Source organism: Thermobia domestica, chromosome 9 (assembly GCF_964235325.1).
Source record: "Thermobia domestica chromosome 9, izTheDome1.hap1.1, whole genome shotgun sequence".
NCBI classification, from domain to species: Eukaryota; Metazoa; Arthropoda; class Insecta; order Zygentoma; family Lepismatidae; genus Thermobia; species Thermobia domestica.
This window is the reverse complement of record NC_137462.1, coordinates 267295475-267319638: the sequence shown is the minus strand read 5'-3', so window position 1 is coordinate 267319638 and position 24164 is coordinate 267295475. Positions and strand designations below refer to the sequence as shown.

Sequence of the window (24164 nt, the reverse complement as noted above, 5' to 3'; positions counted from 1 at the left end):
GATGAATGAAAATGGTGGAATAAAGAAAGTGGGAGGAAACGGGAGAACCCCGAGAAAACCCACGCACACGGTGTTTGTCCACCACAAAGTTCACTTGGTGGGGGCTGGGATCGAACCCGGGACCCCAAGTACTAGAGGTGAACCCTCTACTACTGAGCCACCGCGGCCCATTTGGTGTAGAGTTGAATAACATGTTAGAAGTCCCATGTTGGTTCAATATGTAGTTTATCTGAAGTGTAATTTTGCGAAAACAGAGTTAAAGAGAATAAAGCCTATGAGTCAAGATGTTTGTGATCATTAGAACTAACGTAGTACTGCATAGTTAATTTGTTCCGTACATCGGTTTTTCATTAAGTTCATCAGTATGTAACTCGGTGTCTAGGGCTAAACTGGAATTAATGTTCCAACTTCTCCCTGAAAAAAAGTAATTTCACCAAGGCATAGGCAAAGTTTTGTGCTCTTTTATTGTGAAATATAATAATGTAATCGTCATAATTAAGCATGGAAAATTCATTTTATACAAACTCATACAATTGTACTCACCTTACGTCTTGGTGCCATGAGAGGGCGTTTAACGCCACTTTCTTCATCCACTTTAAAACCATTTCTTCCATCTCGGATAAATACTTCATCATCCACATCATCACTTACATCATCATCATCAAAGCTGTCACGCACAGTCAACTTCGTCGTAGAATCGTACGATGTCATTCCTAGGAAAAAACATGCAAGTTATATCGTTAGTATATGTACGACACAATACTTACCGTTGTTATATGTAAGCCACAATACCTTATCGTTGATATATGTTAAGACACAACACTTTATCTTTGGTATACGTAAGACACAATACTTTAGCACACTATCTGTTTACAGAACGTTTAATATCATTTTAGTAGTGCATCAAGTAAAATTTATATAGAGACACAACACTTTATCTTTGGTATACGTAAGACACAATACTTTAGCACACTATCTGTTTACAGAACGTTTAATATCATTTTAGTAGTGCATCAAGTAAAATTTATATAGATATAAAGCCTTCGTTTCAAAGGAAAATCAGTTTCCTAAATATTGGGATTCAATAAGGAACCACAAGAAGTTCACAAAGAAGACATTACATTATTATTTTTTTTCCAGCTACTTCTAACCACTTCACGAAATTTTTCAGGAAAAGTAACACCCTACTCAGATTAGTACTACCAAAGAATCCGAAAAAATCTCTTACAGAATATAAATGCTATTACTAGACAAGGTCATATCTTCGGAAGTGTACCAAGACAATTGTGAATAAGCAGGTTTATATAGGAGTGACCAAAAAGGAACATTTGCATCACAGCAAATGGAACCCAATACAGAAATGAAAAATATGAACACAACTATTTCTAATTGTTACAGAGATATGTGGAACACATCTCTTTAACAGCAGAAGTAATAAATGCGTCCATAATTGTATTTAAGTAAATGCAGCTAATTTTATGTTAATGATTAAATAATGTTACTTAAAAAGCATGAACTACTTTCTAAATAACATTATTATTTAATTTTAATAAATGCATGTTAAAACTATTTTGTTTATTACAAACTAAATACAATTATTATTTAAAAAGCAATTCACAGGATTCCAAGATAACATAATACGTAATCAAATGCAGTTGAGTTCGTTCCTCTAGGTGCTGCCTTAACTTAGATTTGGGGACAAATGTTATTCTGACAATACTGTAATTTCTATGGATGGGAACACTGAAAATACTTCAGGTTCATATTTTCTGTTGTAGAATAACATTATCTATGACTGTGGTAAGTTGCATTTCATTATCTAATTTCACTTAAGAAAACCAAGCAAAAGAAAAATGGTACATTTTGTACTATTTTTAGTATGTCAGGCTCTTAACCAGTCCGCTTCTCAGTGTGGTATAAGCCATGCGATTTGAGTAGAGAGCACCGACTTCAGGAGTGAGAGTATTGTGTGGCTATTCTGGGAAAGCAGACTGGGTAGGGTAGTGGTTAACGCCTTTGCACGCATGTCGAAGATTTCGGGTTCGAGTCTTGGTCCAGTCATTCACTTTTTCACGCTTTGTGAGTTATAGCTAATTTGTTTTCCAGAAATCGGAAAAATTCCGGAATTTTCCGATTTTATTTTCCTAATACCGTGAAGTAAAAATTCCGGAATTGTCCATCCCTAGTTTATACATATCAATGATATGGAATCCAAATACACAAACAACGCCAGTTACATCGACGAATTCAATCTAAAGTTCTCAGATTTTTCACATACAGAAAAACATGTTTTTCATAATTTGAAGCCTATTCTAGTCTGCCAACGAACTACAAAATACAGTCATTAATAACGCAGAACAATCATAACGTTCTATTTAGTCCGAAACTGTTACACAACGAAAAATTAAAATTAACGCCCCATCATCTAAGACAAGATGTTTTTATTTTTCACTATAGAGGTAGAATCAATTACTTTTAACATTTTCAAATTTGGAGAGTCTGCACTTCACGAAACTATGTAAAATATTATCTGAATGTTATATCCGGAAGTTCGCAAAAGGATTATAATATAAACAAATATATAAAATAACCATCTAAATATACGTAGTGAGTTTAGGACGCACCTTCAAGATGAGTCAGTGCTCAATGACTGTGCTACAATATCAGAATTTGATCAGGAAACTGTGTATACTTCTCCAGTACAGGGTTTACAAAATCTTAATAACTGTCTTCTGGATGTGGAGTCTCTATTAAAAGGAAGAAGTTAGTGTATAAGGGTTATTATACAAGGAAGAGTAAGAGTACAGTAAGCCTTCGAAAATAACCAGTTTGCCAATGCAGAATCCTCTGAAAGTGACAATGAGACACTATACAGTCCTGTTTTGCATAATCTTAAGATGAACTTTACAAATCCAAGTAGCGAGAAAGCAAACTTTATGATTTTAAGATGCTTGCATGATTCATTGAATATACGGTACATAATAGGCGACTTCAATCCTCAATCTATATGGTTCTTCAAGCAAAAAATTAACTACAAACTAAGGTATGTTAGATAATACAGAGCAGAAACCCGGAAGAAAGTGTTTACTACAAGAAACTGCTGAAGCTATTAGGCTATTTTATGAAAGATGAGGTAAATAGTGCATGTCTACAATACAGGATTATGTATCTATGAAGGATAGAAATAGACAGAAAATTTAAGTTTTCAAGATACTTTTTTCTGTGCAGTTTAATGGAGATATACAGATTGTTTAAAGAAAACTATCCTAATATGGTTGATGACTTTTTCAAAATTTGCATAACTGAGGGCTAACAAGAATTTCAGAAATGATCCCAAAAGACAGATCAAAAGATTGCGATCATTGCAAAGAATTTTAGGAAAATCCATAAAATGCATCAAAAGATTGCGATCTTGGCCAAGAATTAGTTTTTGGATCAGGGGTCACAAAATTTTTGAACGGCCTCTAAATCATTTTTTTTTTTTTCTTTTAACGGAATAAGCACATCACACTGAGTTAAGTAATAGTTTGGGTTTGGCTACACTGTAAGTAGTTCTCCAGACATCAGGCGTACAAGAAAATTTTTGATTGAAATACATTGGATCTTTTGATGCATTTTTGGATAAGGAGCCACAATTTTTTTTTTATTATTTTTATTTTTTTTTTTTTTAATTTTTTTTCGGAATAAGCACATCATACCGAGTTAAATGATAGTTTGGGGTTTGGCTACACCATATGTAGTTCTCCAGATATAAGGCCTACAAGAAAAATTTTGAATGAAATATATCGGATATTTTGATCCAAAAATTGTGTTCTGGCAGCCCATAGTAGTACACACACTGTACATGTATGTACAGTCAGAAACAATATTACGTATAGTCAGAAACAATCATTCACCAAAACCAGAAATACACGAGAGCGTGTAGAACACATTGTAATAATCAATCGCGTACTCACCAAATAATGTTCCTTCCAATTGTGTTTCTTTCCGATCGGGATAGGTAGCCAACTATAGTTTATCGTTAAAAATATATTGCGCAATATTCATCATTATACCACAACAGATAAAATCGGATGTACAATCTATAACAACATGTGGTGACAAACAATAAAAATGTGAACAAAAATGCATATGGAAAAACGACAAGCCTTTGTGATTCTGACGAAAAGTGCCTGAGCGAAACACTTGAAATATCGGGAAAAAAGAGAAGTTATAAGGAATATTATTTGGTGAATAGTCTATTAATCACTAAAATTTATGAAATGCAAATTTCGCTTAGCAAATTACAAGCATCATTTCAATCCAACATCAACAGGCTATCACGTGTGGGATTGTCTATTATGGCCGAGAAATCAGGAAATTAGGTATTTGGCGAAAACGCAGTGAAAAATATCATTTCCCGCCAGTGAATTTCTTCCGGTAACTTAGATGGATTGAGGTTTATTGGGGACGTCAGCAGACTATTTACTGCCGTCACGATAAACACGACTGCTCAAATATGCCTTAAATAAAATTTAAAAATAAGTATAGTAAAATATAAGGAAAAACTGCTGCAAATTAGAGATAAAACCTTCAGAGAGAAAATAATAAATATATGAGAAATAACAAATATATAACAATAACAATAGATAAAATATGCACAGTTTGATATTGTTTACTTTGACATTTCAAAGGTCTTTGACGCCATTAACACCAAGTTGCTTCTTTACAAACTTTCCAATAGATATAATATTCATGGACAGATCCTCTCTTTCCTAGATTGTTATCTTTCAGGGAGAGAACAACGGGTTCCTCTTTCTGGATCCCTATCTTCATACAGTCCCGTGTTATCCGGAGTCTCTCAGGGAAGCGTGCTGGGTTCACTTTTGTTGTTACTATTTATGGACGATTTATCTAGTATCTTTTCGTTCTCTTCATCAACTATACTGCTTTTTGCTGATGACTGTAAACTCTTTAGTCATTAACCCTCTTTATTGCAAGCTGATGCTTCATTACTGCGAGCTGACATAGTTATGCTAAGTAATTGGTGTACAACCTGGAATTTAGCTTTAAATCCCAACAGCAAATGTTCTATCCTGTCTATCACTTTTAAAAAATGCCCTTCTTCCGATTTACAATGTTAACAATATACCAATTAATCGTGTGTCATCTCAAAAAGATCTAGGTGTTGTCTTTGATGGAAAACTCTCCTTTACGGATCACATTTCATAAATCTTATCAGGAGCTATGAAACTGCTTAGTCTACTTTATAGATTTCCCGAAATACAAAGTATCCCTGTCTTTACAACATTTTATAAGGCTTATATTTCCCCAATTACTGAATATTATTCGCCTGTATGGAATATGGCAGTACCTACTAACCTATCACGCATCGACTTGGTCTTAAACTTCTTTATAGTCATAGTTACATTTAGAATTCCAGAGTTAGATCACCACATGAGACAAGAAATAATGTCTTTAATGAACTTATGTACCCCAGAGAAACGACGCCGAGCTACAGACCTACTTTACCTATATAAGATTATCAATGGTAAAATTGATTTGAATTTTTACTATCACAGATTAACTTTCGAGTTCCTCCCCGGCGAACTCGTTCTCTTAATTTGCTAACTTACGAGACACCTAGTTTATCAATTGTAAAACGCTCGTTGTTTCATAGACTAGCACATGATTACAATACACTGCTAACAGGATGCAATATTTTTACTTCTGAACAAAACTTTAGAACTCAGCTAAAGAGAACATTGTAAATTTAGAGGTAAAGCTTCTGTGCTTGCACTTCTTTTCTAATTTTTATTGTTTTTGTTTTATTTGTTATTTTTATATTGTTCAGTTCCAGTCCATTGGCTTAATGCTATATGAAACTCTGTGAATAAATAAATAAATAACAACAATAAATGGTAATACTAGGAACAAAGGTTAATGTTTGAGGTGAACCTTTCCACGTGGGACAACTACCGTCCACTCAGTATCCATCAGGTCGTCTTCCACAATGTCACATTTCAAAGAGACTGAAGGTGGCTTAGGAACAGGAGTAGATTTTGCTCCTTTCGAGGAAAGAATCGTATCATTGAGCTGGCGTATATATTGGCTAAGTTTTAGGCCAGTCATATACGGTGAGTGGCGATGAGCTGCAGTTCGCCGAAGGCCCCAATTAAAAAATATGGGGTTCTAGGGGTTCGCTAGTAGATGCGACTGGGGACTGAATTTCTGAACTTTTGTCGGAAATAAAATCAATTTCGGCACCACTAATAAAAATACGTGGAGTTTTGGGAGATTCGCTCATCGATGCAACTGGGGTCAGAATTTCTGGACTTTGAGCGCAACAAGATTTGTTTGGGTGGAAACATCGGACGTCTAGGTTGCCACAGATTCACAAGAAGTAGTTGCATCAGTAGCAAATAGCACAGAAAGCGAGGAAGGGATGCATTCCTTTAAGCGACGCTTAGCATCGGCAGAAGAGATCCTCTCAACAACCATTAGCTCTTGGATACGTTTCCCACGTTGAAAGGCTGTAGAGTCCCGAGACCAAGCAGAATACCCACCCCCCGCAGCTACAGTATTAGGTTACCAAAAGGGTTTAGTCGCTGTGTACACAATGACTACCCTGGCCACAATTCGCACAAAGAGCAGCTCTCGCATTACATGACATGCTGGTGTGCCCGAAGTGTTGACATTTGAAACAACGTAGGGAACTGGGAATTTAGCGACGGCCCTTAAGTCGATAATAAACAGTCCGAAAGTGTAGGCAAACTGAAAGTAAGAATTACTACCTGAGTAGCAACGAGTTCACCTGACTTCTTGCGTTTGATGCGAGCTATTTTTACAATATGTTGGTCAGCCAGATCCGATTTAACCTCCTCCTCGGTGGGATTTAGGAGGTTCTAACATGATATCATAAGGCGAGAGACGTTCAGTAGACGATGAGGTTCTACCAACACGTCAACCGGTCCAATGGTAGTCAATTTAAGTAGCTTCGCTGTTTGTTTCTTGTTGAAGGTTTCCACCAATAAAAGGCCACATTCCGTAATTTCTTGGTGTCTTTAACCTGTCCAGCATTATAATTTTATTAATGAGAAAAGGGGACAAGCCCTTAATAGCACTCGGGCGATTTGCTTTAGCATTGGCTCTATTAGCATCTTTATTCTTAATTAGAAGACATCGAACAACAAGCATCACGATACTTGTCTTTTCCACATTATCTGTAACTTGAGAATATGTCTCATTTTCGTTTGGTTGGGGCTCTTTCCGAGAGGGCGAGCCCGGACCCGATTTTAAAGTACTCATAAAAAGTTGGTATTAAATATACATTTATAGAGAGAACATATATGTAAAGCAGCAACTTCATACCAAGGTGCTTGCAAAGAGAACTTATGCTCTCCCCTGGCTATCTCACAAAAACGCCCTCACCGTGACATAAGCAAGCCACTGTTCGTTCATTTATAATGTATTAGGCAAGGGAAACAAAAGTAGAGCATGTCAGTTATATTATAATTTTGGAGTGTCTCAAGCACAACATTACTGCTTTCAACAGAAACTTGCTGTGTCTTGAGAAACCAGTTTAGACCGAAAAGGATATACCATTCTTCTCATGAAACTAGTGCTCAAAACAAGATCTTAGTAAACTTACGTTTGTATAAAACTGATTTTGGCATAGTGGTTGAATGGCATTCTATTCCAACAGCTCATGGAAAGGGCCTTTGGGGTTGATTGCAATAAAGAGGATGCAGCCCGAGCATGTCTGCAACATCCAAAATGCATTCCGACATCTGCAACAACACAATTCTTATACCCCGACAGCCTTTTCATTAGTCAATGGCAAATTTTATTGGAATGCATTGTCAGTCCAGAAGATTCTATCGACTGTTTCCTACAACATCGCTTCTACAAAGCCAAACAATTCTCGCATCTCAGAATTTTCACGGGAAGGTTCTAGAACACAGGTCTCCCTTTTTAAAACTAATGAAATATATTTTACGTATCTTGTTTTGGTTCCTTTCCATTCCTTATTCTTTTCTGTGTTCATTTCTTCCATTTTTTAAAAATAATTATCGAAACTAAGAACACTGAACTTCAATCTTTGAACAGTCCACTACCATGTTTGTTTACTTAACCACCAGTCATATGTAGGTCTATTGTTTTATACATAAAGTAATAATAATGTTTTAATTAATTACAATTTTAGATAAATGAAGTTGTTTTTGCTATTTCATTGATTTTATGTGCATAAATTTTATTTTAGTTTGCTTTTCCATTAAGTTCCATTAAGTTTCGTTTTCGTATTCGGAGTCGATGTTGAATTGTTCATTGACGATAGACGTGGTATGTGATCGTATTGAATGACTGTCGAAGTATGTATATACTGCAGTATATTGCTTTTACACCTCGTGTGTTCTGGGTACATTTTATAGTTTCTTTTAGTGTTCTGTTTCTTTATTCTATTGTATTTGTATGTGCGTTTTGGTTTTATGGGTTTAGAAAATGTTTTTTTGTGGCATACAATGTGGCGTTCTTTGAAATTAATTTGTTAGAAATGGGTAAATTGTTTTGCATTGTCTGATGTTATTGATGTTCGTGGTTAGTTTCGTTTTTAGGGCAAGTTGGGTGAATTACGACAAAATAAATTATTCGAAATTATTAATTAACCAAAATTCCACTTGCAATATACATTCGGGGTGTGTGGGGGGCTCTGTCCCCTACTGTTATTTTATAATGCAGATTATTGGAATTGAGTTGAGTTGATTTTAGTTTAGCGTCCCTTTCAGCAGCGAGGCTATATGAGACTTGGACCTACTGATTAACGTGGAATCCGAACCACATGAGCTCCCGCCGGGAATCGAACCCGGGTCTCCCACGCCAAAGGCGTGTACGCGTAGATTATTGGAAGAAATCGTTTTATGTAAATAGTATTTTGGTTAGTTAATAGTTTGAAATAGTCTACTTTGTCGTAATTCACCTAACTTGGTATCTGGGTGGTGGGCCTGAAGGGGGGATCTGTGTTCTACAATCTTGCCAACTTCCACACATTCATTCTTGCAGCCTCAGATACTCCCAAACATTCTGTCACGGTATTTTCGTATTGTGGATTGGAATAGACACTTGCCAAATACGAGAACAAATTGGCAGTGGCAGACGTAAGTGGATACATAACTACAATCTATGACAACAGGTGGTGGCTGGCATTTATTTTGGGGAAAAATTAAACGAAATTGACGTTTGTATATCCAGCTGGTCCGTCTTCCTTTTGAATATTCTGCGAAGCCAGACGTTCTTTGGATTCGTGCAGTGGATGTCTTGTGTAAGGTGAACTCTGTTACCTCTAGCAGGCAGGTTATACACATTGCCTGATAAATATGTAGTTACGACAGAAAAAAAAAAAAAAAACTTTCCTCAAGTTCATTCCTAACCCCTAACTTGTAAGCAGTATCCAAACAAGGCTTGAACTTCCAAATATAAACAAACACCTGGTCCCTTTTTTTGATACTAATATGTTATTAATTTTATTTTAATCTATCCTTATTTCTCACCTGTTAGGGGAGTCAGGGGTTATAAGAGACACGGCCACAAAATACGCTAAATATCAAATCAAAATTACAACAAAAATGAGTAATGAAACCGTCAATACCTTTACTTTCCTACCCCACGTGTACTTATGAACTAATGAGTTTTTTTTTTTTATATTGTTGTCACGCTTTGCAAAAATACCTTCACTTTGAACTTACCACGAAAGTTCGTGACTGTTTTAAAATAAAATTTTATTGAGAAAAGTGAGTTACAAATGTGGAAATGACTGCTATGTAACTTTCTGATTATAAAGACTGATGTGATTATGAAGGCTGATGATTATGAAGAGTGAATATTATGAAAACTGATGTGAAATTTTAAAAAATGCTGAAACATTGCATTCCAGGTCAATTGAGGGCACGTCTCTTATTATCCCTTTTAGAAATTTTGAATGAGTAATAAGAGAAAGCTGTTTCTTATTACCCCAGTTCAACTTTATGTTTATTTACCGCATGTGACGAGTATAACCTACTAGTTTTTTTTTGTATATAGAAAGTAAATAGGAAAATTCCTACTCTGGCAATCCAGTCAAAGTCTGTGCATAGATAGTGGCAGTGGAGAATATGCTTGTTGGAAACTGCTAAATTGGATGCTCTTTGAGGGAATTTTTCCAGATTGCCTAAAATATACTATAACTGTACCAGTACATAAAAAGGATGATAAAAATGAGGTTAAAAACTATCGTCCAATCTCTTTAGTACCGATAGTTTCGAAAGTTTTTGAACAATGCATCAAAGATCAACTATCAACCTTCTTTGAAGAGAATGAGCTTTTTCATTCCTCGCAATTTGGATTTAGAAAAGGTCGTTCCACAGTTAAAGCTGTTGAAAATATAGTATCACAAGTATTAGACTGTTTTGAAAATAATATGAATGTTTGTGCAACACTATTAGATTTAACTAAAGCTTTCGATACAGTGTCACATGATATACTCCTTTCAAAATTGCATTATTATGGGGTTAGAGAAAAAGAACTGTCTCTGATTAAATCTTATCTCAGTAACAGAAAACAGGCTGTTCGCGTTGGTAATTCAATTTCAGAATTTTTGCACGTAACAACTGGTGTACCACAGGGAAGTGTCCTGGGGTCATTTCTTTTTCTAGTTTACGTTAATGATTTTCCAAGTTTTCTTTCTTTTAACAGTGTTTTGTATGCTGATGATACAACTGTCTTAACCATGGATAAAAATTTAAAAAATATTCAAACTAAAAACATTCAAATGTTAGAAGCGTGTTCAGTATGGCTAAATTGTAATAGGCTGCTATTAAATGAATCAAAGACGGATGTTTTGTATTTTCATCTTAATAACAACATACATGATTTGAATGAGTGTCATTCTGTAAAATTGTTAGGAGTCCACTTGGATCCAAAGTTAAACTGGAACATACATACTGAAAATCTATGTAGAAGACTATCTAGAGTTATATATTTATTACGTAAACTAAAAACTGTTGTTAGTGAAAAAATACTTCTGTCAGCTTATTATGCTTTCTTTCATTCTCTATTGCTCTACGGTATATTATTATGGGGTATTTCAACTGGTGCTCAAACCGTTTTTAAATGGCAAAAAAGGCAATAAGAGTGTTAAAGGGACTACGTGATAATGACTCTTGCAGACCTTTCTTTAAAGAGATGCAAATCATGACAGTGCCCTCAATGTATATCTATAGCTGTCTCATGTATATTAAAGAAAACTTGGAAAATATCAGTACCCGAAATAAAATTCATTGCTATGACACAAGATACGGAGACGACCTCGATACACCATATTTCAGGTTAAATAAAACACAAAAGAGTTATAAATACACTGCGATGAAGATTTATAATCTTCTACCTACAGAAATTCGTGGTATGTGTAATAGAAACTTCGAGAAACACTGTAAATCTTGGCTCATTGAAACAGCTGTGTATAGCGTTTTAGAATTTGAGAAAGAGTTAAAAAATAAAAAGTGACTAGTTATGTACTTATATATTCAATGTATATATTTTGTATAATCTCTTGACGTTGTCTATTGCAACAAATGTTGTTTAACGACAATAAAAATATTCTATTCTATTCTATTTTCATCATCAACTGGTGAAAGTTTGCCAGAAGAAATTGATCAACCAGAGCAGAATCTTGCTTAGAAATGTATTACGCTGTTTACTACGATTTTGACTGGTATGTTGAAAGGGATACTGCTTTCCCAGATGAAAAACCGTGTAAGGTTAAATTTTTGAAAAAAAGAACTAAATGGCTTCAATTGGCCTGCCTATGATGACATTCAAACAGTGACATCCAAATTTCTGTTTTATGGACCTATCAAACTGGATGGAAATAGGCCATTCCAGATGATAGCTCCAAAAATTCGTTGTGTTTATAGGAAAGTGAAAAAGGACTTTTGAAACCAAAACAGAAAGATTAAATATGACTCTTCTTCTTTGGTAGGCCTAGGTTTATAGGACTATTCTCAACATTTGTTGTACTCATGCCTATATGCCAACAGTTCTTTTTGGCCTATACATTTTTCCTATGTTTAAGTGGTTAAGATAATTAATAAGGCCTACCTGCTATAATTATGTTACACTAAAGTTCAAGTTACATTTATGAGGGTTTTTTTTTTTTTTTTTTTTTTTTTTTTTTTTTTTTTTTTTTTTTTTAATGATAACTTGGAGTTTACATAGGCTAGCATAAAATTTCCAAACTCTTTTGTACATTTTTCATATGTTCGTTCGACTGTACATCGTAAAAGGTTTAATATTCATCTTACATACAGTAGTTTTCGAGAATATAGTTTTCTATATTTTACATAAAATTTGATCAACAAGAGGTTTGCAACATTTTTTAATGTTCTCTTCTTGTATGATTACAATTTAACAGCTTTTTCAATCCATTTAAGTTAGCTAAAACTATTTTTCAAATGCGGTGTTTTTCTTTCTTGCGAATTTAAGCACTTTTTACGTTCATTTTTGACATTCTCCAGAAAATTTTTTGTCGACATTCGCATTCTTTTTTATTTGGTAGTGTGAGTTTTGTCCATGATGTATCTAGATTACGTAAAACTCAACTATACTTTGTTTTGATGGTTTTTGATATTTAATACTCAGGCAACTAAATTTTCCGAACGAACTATTGAATTTCGTTTTTTAAATCTTGATATTTCTGGAACATATGTACATATTTCTGATCTGTTAAAAGTAAATTGTTCAGAATTGTCTGAAGATGTTTCTTAAAACTATTACTCATTTTCTATTCTATTTGCATAAGCAGTGAGAGCCCAGTCTCTTATTACCCGGATAAGGGTAATAAGAGACACTGACTTTAACATTTTTTTTTTTTTTCATGAAAAAGCAACTGGAAAAATGTGTTAATACATCAGTAGTTTTCATTCTTTTTAGTACAATCACATATATTTTTTCTAGTTCCTCAAGAAATCAATACAAGTGCTAGAATTTTTTTTTTGTCTCTTATTACCCCGGCCTCCCCTATCTTGTTTTTTTTTTTTTTTTTTTTTTTTATGAAGGATCGAAATTAACGCAATATTCAACTCTACGTTTGGAATTGGAAACTCTTATAATAAATGATCCCAAAATAAAACTTTGGGGACATATTCGTACCAGTTTGAGTTTTTTTTTTCATAATTTTTTGAAAATTTTCAAAATATGGATTTTTGACAGTCAGATTCAGAATTTTATTTTTTTCGAAAAAAAAAAATCTACACTGTTATATACTATCATAAAGTTTTCTTTCCCATAAGATCCAAATTAACACTTAACCAATATCTTAAGATCTGTTAGATCGTCTGCAAAGGGTATTATTTAATTTCTACCCCAAATCACTTGATAGGGACTGTGGCTAACTTAGTAGTGATTAATGATCATTAGCCTATTTGTAACTGTGATGTAGTCATGAGTATAAATATAGTGTGGACGCATGGAATAAAAACCACAGTGCATAAAACACGAACCAATTTGTGCTAGGTAGCCAATAAAAAGCACGAATGCCATCTAACCGAGTCAGGGCAGAAGCTTAGCAGGCAGGTCCAAGCGGTACTGAGGAGTAGTGTTGTAAATAGAAAAAAAAACCGTTCGTATTTTTTCAGAAATGTAAGTTTTTTTAGAAAAAAAAACATTGCCTCTCGTTTTTTTCTAAATTTCGTCTTTTTCAAACAGTCATTTGTAATATATCTTACGTCTATTTAAGTATTAAATATTTTTATGTAGGTATAATCACCGTAAAATGCAACATAAACCAAACGCTAGATACTGATACGCTACAAATATTTTACAATTTACATGAATACCATACCTATTAACAATTCGGGTTTCAGCAGTTTTCATCAATATCAACTAAGAAATAAAAGTAGAAATGATATTTTGTTTTTTCGTGAAAGCAGGCCTTTAATAAGTACGAAAATAATGTCACGAACAGTATAAAATTCAAATAACTTGTCTAAAGGTAAAAACTAATACTAATTTGCCTAATAGTATTTTTCTAAATGTCATATATAAATATTTTGTCGACTAGATATATATGATATGCAGAGCCAGCTCTACCATATATGCAACACGTGTATTTGCGTGGAGCGGCATGTTTGGATGGTCCGGCAAAATCTGTCATAAGTATATTATTTAAATTAAATATTTCTTGTTGGAAACAGACTTCATGATGATGGTAGTTACATTTACTAAGCTGACCTTCTATTTGATTACTACATTCATAAATTATATTTAGGTTTCATTAGTTTAAGGCCACATGGACAATGCTAAAGCAAATGGTCGAATAAATCCGAGCACAAATTGCTTGATTGTTGCCAAATGCAAGAATTCAATTCTCGAATAGTAGTGAATATCTGTTCCATTTAGTAAGTTATCACATTTTTGATATGACAACTAGTCTTGTTATTGTCAGAAACAAGTTCCTTATCATTGAAGATAGAAACAAGTTTATATATATATATATATATATATATATATATTAATGTTAACAGATATAGAAGAGAAATCAAGAAATAAAGATAAAAGAGCTAGTTGCACTGGAATTGCAAACTGGTACATTGAGATTGAAGCTCGATAATGAATTCTATAAAAAGGATTACCATCTTTCCTCTGCAGGTGTGTTTGCTTTATCTTTCACTAACATTGTAGATTTTTAAAAAAACAGATACAACGGGATTGCATTTTTAGTAAGTATTTAAGCCTTTCTGAGTGCAACTGCAATTACCCTCACCTTTGTTGTTCATTTTGAAGTAGCATACTTAAAATCATGACTTTTAAGATTTGTTCTTTTTGGAGAAAGGGGAGGCGGCAAATTATGCCATTGCATGGGGCGACAAATTGACTAGGACCGGCCCTGATGATATGTATATAAAAGACATAAATATAGGATGACACAATTTGAAGTAATGCAGGGTGTTTTAAAATTAATATTACGGTTTATGTGCCAATTTCGCAAGTGAAATATTGCTGCATAACAATGAAGATTTTCTGGACCGTGTCGTCTTCAGTGATAAATCGACATTTCACCTAAGAGCTAATGTGAACTCGTATATATTCTGTCCATCAATGTTTGTATCTGTCCATCAGCAAATCCTCAGAAGATGGTACACTTGAAACGAGACGGGTTCGATCCCAATACCCGCCAAGTGAACTTTGTGGTGGACAAACACCGTGTGCGTGGGTTTTCTAGGGGTTCTCCCGTTTCCTCCCACTATCTTCATTCCACCATTTCATTCATTACTCATTATCACCGTCTCCTTTAGCCTAACCGGCATAACCGTGGGACGTAAAACTCAAAGATTTCATTTCAGGTTATTTTTGAAACGAGACTCCCCTAAATTGAATGTGTTCTGTGCCATGTGGCGGAAAGTTTATGGGCCTTTCTCGCCTATCGACTATACTTGCCGCGACCTTATCCTGATAGCCGAGATACGCAGCTTCAATTCAGGCGACTCCGCGCACATTACATAGTTCCTCCCGTTACACAAGTAAAACATTACTTAGGAGATCAATTCAAAGAGCTAATTGAGTTCAAGTATATAAAAATGTCAATACAGAAACAATATTTAAAATAAATGATACTACATTTATTAGTAAAGGGTTATGAAAATGACGTCACGACTCAGAATCGGAAAGAGAGAAGGAAAGAAAGGAGTGAAAAGCCGGCAGCTAAGATGCGAGTCTCTTGCAAGTGTTGCAAGATTATAAACTTGAAAAATCTTATAACAAAAGCAGAGGACCAGTAAAATTAGTTAATTGATCAATGTTAGAAATCGTCCACAATGGATAGGAAATGGCTTAATATTTTTATATGATATATGAATTAGAGTTGCTACCCCGTAAGAAACTTCTATGCCTGCTGATAAATGAAACAAAACAAAGAACGGGACTCACATGTAACTTCTGTAACTTTTGTGCAGAGAGTAACACTGCTCTGCCAAATATCGTCTTCGTGCGTGCGTTAGTGTGGGTACGTGGGTGTAGTGAAACTGAAACCATGGACAGTATTAAGCGCGAAATTGAAATCATGAATGAATCCGAATTATCATCTTCTCAGTATTATCGCAAACACGAGGAAGGGAAACCTCTTTAAAGTCAAGCAAAGTAAATTGCCAACGATTTGTACGCTCGACTAAGAGAAAAATACGCAGACACAACTATTGAAGAAATTGTTAATATGATTGTTGCCGGTTCGCTGTGGTTTACTCAGTGTCAATATAGAGTTGCTGTGCTTTTAGAAAAAAAAAATCGTATTTTTAATTTATTGTGTGGGAGGGTGGCTGCTCGTATGTTTCTGTTTATGATTGACCTTTTCCAGGTAGATATATGAGAATAACTTCATTTCTTATCCTTTCTACCTTAATCAATTGAAATGAATAAGCAAAATAGTTTTCATGCTCTCGGGTTTTAATTGTGAGGATTGCAAATACATGACGTGCGAATTTCCAATACATTTATTACTATTGTCGTGTCTTCATGAATTATTAAAACAAATAAACCAAGAAACATATTTTTCATAAGCGGCAGGAAAAGGACGAGAAATCATCGCTCCGCGCATATCAGCTGAAACTCAGAACAGCGCCAGTTGAAACCCTGGCGATTGAGAGACAAACCAAAACACACACACACACATACAAAGGCTTCCCTGTGAAAAGGTTCGCGCGCCGACATGTATTAATGCGCTTGTGATGCGGCTCTCAAGTTAACATTGCGTTTAGTATAGATCTGTGCCGTGTGACGAATGAATGTCACATTGAACACTTGTAGCAAAGACTGTTTGAGGTGCTCTTTTACTTGTTGCATTGCTTATAATTGTATGTAAAATGTAATAATTACTACAAAGACTTAAAACCCCAACATTCATTTTGAAACACTCTGCATTTCTCACCAACAGTGTTGGAACTAAGATGTAAAAAGGAGAGAAAATTTTCCATATAAAGTTATTGTTTACAACAACGATATTATTATTAGTCGAGATTATAACTATAACAACATCACGAGTTAGTAGTCAAAAAAATGTAATCAAATGTATACTCGGTGGCCCAGGTGGCCAAAGTGGCACACACGGGTGTGTCATTTGTTTAATCCGCTCCTGTGTGGACACTAATTAAGATATCGAGATATTATTCTTGCAAAATATGGTTGGACTATAGTTTATCATATTATTTTTTTTCTGGTGTCGAATTTCCTTCTCAAATTTCACCCCAGTCAAAAATTCGAGAATTTTCTAATTTCGAATTTCCTTTACTTCTTTTTTCCCTGTAGCTTCCTTCGTTGTAGAAAGACCTCCTTAAGACTTGCCAGGTAGATACCTCGGATGGATACCTAACTGTTGACATCAATTGGACGGGCCTGCGCGCAGTGTTGCCTATTAGGGAAATTAAAACTTTCCTAAATTTGGGCAAAAAATTAGAAATTTTTGTTTATAAATCCGTACCTATACGTCCGAGTGCAAATCAACTTACGCCAATCGAACATTCGTCCTTACTTAACAAACGGAAGTACAGATCGTTACAATGGGGTAATTAGGGAACGCACGAAAAATTCGTATTTAGGTTCTAACCCTTGATTTTTCTAGTTTTTCCCTACTTTTCTGTTTACTGTAATATATTTTTGATAATTAGAAGTTTTATTCCTTAAATATCGTCATAATGCTTGTAGGATATGTTAGTGGTATACCAATGTTTAATTTAAGACAGTTTGCGTCTGTCTGGTAGCAGTGTTACCAGCAACAGAAAATTTTAATTCCAGATTTTAGGGGGAAATTTTGAAAAAATGATCTGTTTTGTCTCTATTATTTCCCTCTTGTTGGCTATATCGGACCAAACGAACCAGTACCTGGAAGTCTCGTCTTTGCTCTACAAAACGCACTATAGAAAGTTTCAATAGGATAATTAGGGTAAGTACAGTTGAGGTTTACAGTAGACCTTATTCTCTAATTGGGAAGATAACTGTGATTTTTTTAAAGGTAGAATGAGATATTTTTTATTGACATGCTTCCTTTATTAGATATCGTTACAATACTTGTAGGATATATTAGAGGGATACCAAAGCTTATTTTAAGAAAGTTTGTGTGTGTCTGATAGTAGTGTTGCCAGCTACAGAAAATTTTAATTCCAGATTTTAGGGACAAATTTTGGAAAAAAAAATCCCTTTTTTATTTCTATTATTTCCTTCTTGTTGGCTACATTCGAACAAACGTACCAGTGTCTAACAGCCTCGTCCTTAGCCTACACAGCGCACCATAAAAAGTTTCACTAGAATAATTAGGGAAAGTGCAGTTGAGGTTTATAATAAACCATGTTCTGGAAATGGTAAGAAAATGCTGAATTTCTGAGGTAGAATGAGATTTTTTTTTAAAATTTCATGGTTACTTTGTTATATATCGCTATGATACTTGTAGGATGTATTCTTGGAGTACTAAGGTTTATTTTCAGATAGTTTTCGTCTGTCTGATGGCAGTGTTTCCAGCCAAAACAATTAATTCCTTCTTTTAGGTGAAAAATTCGGAAAATTTCCCTTTTCCCCTCTATTATACCCTCTTACTGGCTACACTGAAACAAGCGTACCACTACCTGAAAGCTTCCTCTTTGCCCTACAGAATGCACCATAAAAAGTTTTAATAGGATAATTAGAGAAGCTGTAACCCCGGCATATTTGATTTTTGCTTATGAGGCGTAAATAATGTCAACATTTCATGTGTATGACAGAATTTTTTCTTTCCCTCTTTGAATGGAAGCCAGCGACTTAAGGATTTCACTGTACATTGTCCACACACCAAAGATTCTTTTACGTGACTTGAACCCATATAGCAGCAGTGGTACTAGATACAAAAAATTTTGAAATTCGGTTAGCGAATTTTTTGTAAATTTTCACCCTTACATTTCCCTCAATAATTTCCCACCCATTGGCGACACTGCAAAGCAACTTACACGAAAAAATAGCCACATCTATTTTCTAAAAAATAAGGCCTTAACTATACCAATAGAATGAATGGTTTTTGGGCAATAGGTCACTAACTGGAATTGTAGGAAAACGCCAAAAATGACCTGGGGCCGAAAGGAATAATCACACAATTTTGCTAGTATATAGGAGCAAAGAAAACAAAGATTTGTAAGTTACGAGGACTTCGACTCAAGTTCTGTTGATTATTTCAATAATTTGCAACGTAAATCAATAAATAATAGTTGCCAGAAAAAAAGACAGCCATTTGAAAAAAAACATGAAAAAGAACGATGTTTTTTATTGAAAAAAAACTTCACAGAAAAAAAACGTTTTTTTACAACACTACTGAGGAGGTGTGCCGTAGGAAGCAGGCGTGTCAGCGACGGTGGGTATATGCAAAAATTAGGTCGTTTACAACGCCTCACTATAAATCACAGTACCAGGTTCGGAGCCATCGATGGATTTGTGAGAGATAATAAATAACATCCGCTGCAAATACCAAACATACTGCATTCACACTATTCGAAACCGGTTGACAAATCAACTGGAGCTTCCCCTCGTTCCACACCCTAATAATATAAGATCTCAACGCAATCTGTGAGAATTAGGGTTGGCAACTCTGGAAAATAAAAAACCCGCACTCCCTCAAATTTATCTATAATATGGGTCTAAGTGTGAAGTATCTTTGTTCTGACTCATCCATTGGAAGGAAATGTACTATCGTGAACAAAAGTGCATTAGCACCTGCATTCTGCATAGGCCTATCCTTAGTACATTCACTAACAACCTTAATATATACATTGCGCTAAGAATGAGAAACTGAAGTCGACATCAGTCATTATGTTGTATTTACCAGTAACTGCCACTTCTTTAAAATTATCGAAACGGATGAACAAAAGTGTATTAAGACTTTACGTGAAAATTTTGGATCTGGGAAATGAAATTTATTCTTTAAACTTATATTTTTTATTCCTAAACTACAGAAAATTGGTTTAAGAAGCCCTCTTTCACTCTCAATAAATGTATAAAATTCCTTACAAATAAATTTTACATTTTCCTGCTACAGTCCCTGTCATCTCTTTAAAACTGGCGAACAAAATATATTATTTGTTGATAAATAGTGAACGGTGACAGTTTTGGATTTACAGAATGAAAGTTACTTTTTAAATCTATACTACAACTAGATGTAATTGCTTAGAACTAGGTACAAATTTGAAAAACCCGGTCATAAAGGGGCCGGTAAGAAGTTTGTACAGGTTACCGGCTTTAATTAAAATAACAGCAGTATTTCCGGCCAGCCCGGTGAAAAACTGGCCAGTTGGCAACCCTAGTGAGAATCGATCTAACATTGTGTTAATTTGACATGGAATGACCCTCCTGTTTCACCATATATGACTTGATTAAACAATAAAATAGATCTCTCATGTGTTGTCTTGTTCCTGAAGGTATATTGAACCGGCATTATTTCTGGAAAATCTGAACAGTAAACATATTCCTGTCCCATAGGTGCCCTCGCTCTATATGATACCTGCCTTCCTTTACCTACTTAGGCTTCCACACTTTACAAAAGCCACGAAACAAATCCCTCGTTCAAGTATAACTAGTAACATAGAGTAAGGAGCTAATTGATTAATTTTCCTAACATATGAAAAGTAGCTGAGAAAATTATGTTTTAAACACATCAATATATATGTAATCATTATTTTCTCTCCCGAAACCCTTCACCTCCACGCCTGTGGTTCGTGTATCTATGTATAGTGAAATTAAATTTGCCAACGAATGTTATACGATATATATTATTCAATTCCAAGTAACGTTATTATGGCTGAAAAAGATTTATAGGAAAAGTAATTGTGTACCCATTATCATTTTGGAACCATATTATAATATAAAGTAGATTAAGATATGTAAAAGCACCAATACAAGAATTATTATTCTCAATATATACATCCCTACTATCTGCAGTGCAAGTGCATATTTTGACAGCATTTTACGTCCGACATATATATATATAATCGAAATGAATTTTGATGACAAGTAAATCTAGTAGCTAGCAAAAGAAATAGAATTAATTAGTTCCTTCAGAACTTTCTGCTCTAAACCTCAGTACCAGAACACTAGACCGTTTTATGTTGTAACGCATAATGTGCGTAAAGAGTGATGCAATAATTTTTGCTTCATTTTACTTATTATTTACACCGAATAACTTACATAAAATTAATCATTCTGTGAAAAAGCCGTAACATTTCAAATTTTTATAGTAATGTAGAATCCAAAACAGATATTCAATTGCGCATTTTATAATAAACAGGAAACGTATGTTTCCACGAATAAGTTAATTTATTTTGTTAGAATTGTTATTCTTACAATTTATTATATACCAAGATCAAGCTATGATCATAATTAGTGTTTCCTACGTGCCTATGTACGAAAACATACCTGTATGTTAATTTGTTTCCTTTAATTAAATGACAACCTGCTGATTTCATTCACTCGATCATCACCATAATCGACCAATAACTCGTGCATGCGTAAAAATAGCGACCCAATGGAAACGCCGTTGCCATGACAACGCCATTCGTTTTGTGCAGAGTGCGACATTTGTGTGTATGTGTGGAATTTAATTCGCGTTATCTTTGATTTCATAAAAAGGTTTTTATGTAAAACAAAATTAATGTTCAGTTGAGAACAATGGGATCAGAAGTGAAGACAATTGTTCGAAGACTACCTAAATATCGCCCTTCAAGACTACACGATTATGTTTACGGTAAATTTCACAGTTATTCTTCATTTACTCAATTTCCATATTTTTTGCCTCTAGTAATTTGTATCTTGCTGGAAAGTAAAAGTTTATCTTGTCCAATATTATTTGGGTTGCTTCCCAGTTACGTCCCTATAGGACAATGCTCTAGAGGGGCATTATTAAGGATTGAAATCAAACTCTGAACTAGATACATTGAATAATGGATGGTTATTATTACTCTTTGTAATATATAACTCGATTGTTTGTTGATTTAATATTTGTTACACCGGAACACTTTTTATAATGGATAGAGCTTAAAGGGCTGTATAGCCCAAGTTCGATCCCAGATGGGAGTTAATGTACGGATCTTACATTAAGTTGTAGTCCCACGTTTCGGATAGCATCGCTGATGAAAAATATATATGAAACTAAATAATAATAATAATAATAATAATAATAATAATAATAATAATAATAATAATAATAATAATAATAATAATAATAATAATAATAATAATAATAATAAATAAAACATGTAGGCGTTGAATGTGCTAACACTTTGAAATATAGGAAGTTGAGGCTGATGAAAATACCGCTCTGTTAGTAAAATACAAGCCAGTTGGCAACCCTACTTCAGTCTCTTATCATCAGTAAAGTTATTCCCTGCCAAGAAGTGATCAAGATGCCGTAGGAGGTGGTAATCGGTGGGAAAGATGTCAGAAGAATCCAATGGGTAAAGAAGGGTTTCACATTACAACGCATGCAGAGAGTGCACCATCCTTTGAGAGACATGTCAGTGGGGACCAGTGTTTCTTTCAGAAACAATATTCCGGGAGAGCACACTTGGTATTCGGGGGGCACTGCTGATACAATTCTATATATTATTATATTATAGACGTATTATTTTGGTCTTCTCAGGGGGGTACTCTCAGAGCTCCGGGGTGCAGTGCCCCCACAAAAACAGGTCTGAAAGAAACACTGGTGGGGGCTGTCGTGCAACATGAGGACACCATGGGGCCGCAATTGCTCAGTGGTAGAGCGCTTTTCTCTGGTGCGTGAAATCCCTATTTTCGATCCAGCTCCCGCTAAATACACCTTGTGGTAGACAAACACCGTGTGCGTGTTTTTGATCGTTCCACCATAACCTCCCACTTTCTTCTTCACCATTTCCGTCATTGTCATCACCTTTTCCCTTAGCCTCGGATCATATTCGTGGGATGTTAAAGTAAAAAAATAAAAAATAAAAAACGAGAACACTGTTTGTTGACCATTGCTGGATGCTTGCCGACATATTTACTTTATAATTCATAGAGTTCAGAACTTATCGTACGCATTACTTTACTTCATCCATTGTTTCCGTTAAAAAAAAAAAAAAAAAAAATCCTATCAAACACAAAACGTATATTTCAGTTGCACAAACCCAATAAGAGGAAGAGTTGAAAATATCAATATTTTTATCTCAAATTTCACTTTTCCCAAACCTTAAAGGACATTAGAGTAGAGGGGGGCAAGAGTACGTGGGGGGTAAGGATACGATTCCCTAAAATCAGGTGAATATATTCGCGTATGGCAATAATGCGTCACGTGGAGTTTGATGTTAATGGCGTCTAGAACCTAAACAGGTTTGAGTGTGCTGCGGCAAACTACAAGCTATCTAGGTAATTATTTATGTTTTTCTAATAGTTTGATATAATATTGGGACATAAGTAGTTAATGAATAACTTACACAATTTTTTAACGATTTCAAAGTACTATAAAGCGTTAGTTTCTAACATATCCATTGTTTGACAGGATGGAGTAAATTGACTTTCTTCCAACAGTTGGCTGTACAACATCACGGGAAAGTCAATTGATTAGTGAGGGGGCAAGGGTACGCAGATACCTACGGGGCAAGGGTACGCGTGCGTACTCTTGCCCCTTCTGTTCTATGAAAAAGAATCCAATTTGATTTAGATCTAACAATCAAAAAAGAATGTAGATTCCGTTGTAATAGAGAGTGACGGCAAACTTTACGAATACTAGTTCCCATATGTAGCCTCTAACGTTAAGAATTCTAAAGAATCCTGATATTTTCTTATGTACGAGGGATAAAATTGTTATTCTAAATACCACTCCTTACATAAAATATCTAAGGTGGTGTTTGAGTTTCCGAAACAGATAAACGTGTGAGATAGTTAAATCTGCAGTTATTGAATAACATTACGCTTGCTTATTTTATTCAGGTTTCAGAAATGCTACGCTTTGTCCTCTTTTATCTTAAATGTCAGTAGTTTTCAGTAATAAATTTTAATGGGCCTTATCCAGAGTCGTTCTGACGCGTGATTAGTGCCATACTAAAAAGTTCGACTACCATATGTTTCCTGTAGTAGTCAGTCCTTTAGTAATCATACGATAAAATGACTATTTATGAGACGGTATCAGACCAATGATTGGT

At 34.7% G+C, this 24164-nt stretch overlaps 2 protein-coding genes across 4 annotated transcripts in view; one reads left to right on the top strand and one right to left on the bottom strand.

Annotated features, from left to right (window-relative positions):
• The window catches only part of LOC145660679 (uncharacterized), a 118149-nt gene extending 96575 nt beyond the window's left edge, over positions 1-21574 (bottom strand). The window contains exons 1-2 of one of the 2 annotated variants that reach the window (XM_081726015.1): positions 21427-21574; positions 544-713 (exon numbers count right to left, since the gene is read on the bottom strand). In XM_081726015.1, the coding sequence (XP_081582141.1) occupies positions 544-711 (168 nt within the window). In that variant the 5' untranslated portion in view covers positions 712-713; positions 21427-21574. Of the gene's footprint in view, positions 1-543; positions 714-21198; positions 21326-21426 lie in introns of those variants that run through there. The other variant, XM_081726016.1, reaches the window with a different exon arrangement.
• The window catches only part of LOC145660680 (cilia- and flagella-associated protein 91-like), a 100489-nt gene continuing 97884 nt past the window's right edge, over positions 21560-24164 (top strand). The window contains exon 1 of one of the 2 annotated variants that reach the window (XM_081726017.1): positions 21560-21754. In XM_081726017.1, the coding sequence (XP_081582143.1) occupies positions 21679-21754 (76 nt within the window). In that variant the 5' untranslated portion in view covers positions 21560-21678. Of the gene's footprint in view, positions 21755-23324; positions 23389-24164 lie in introns of those variants that run through there. The other variant, XM_081726018.1, reaches the window with a different exon arrangement.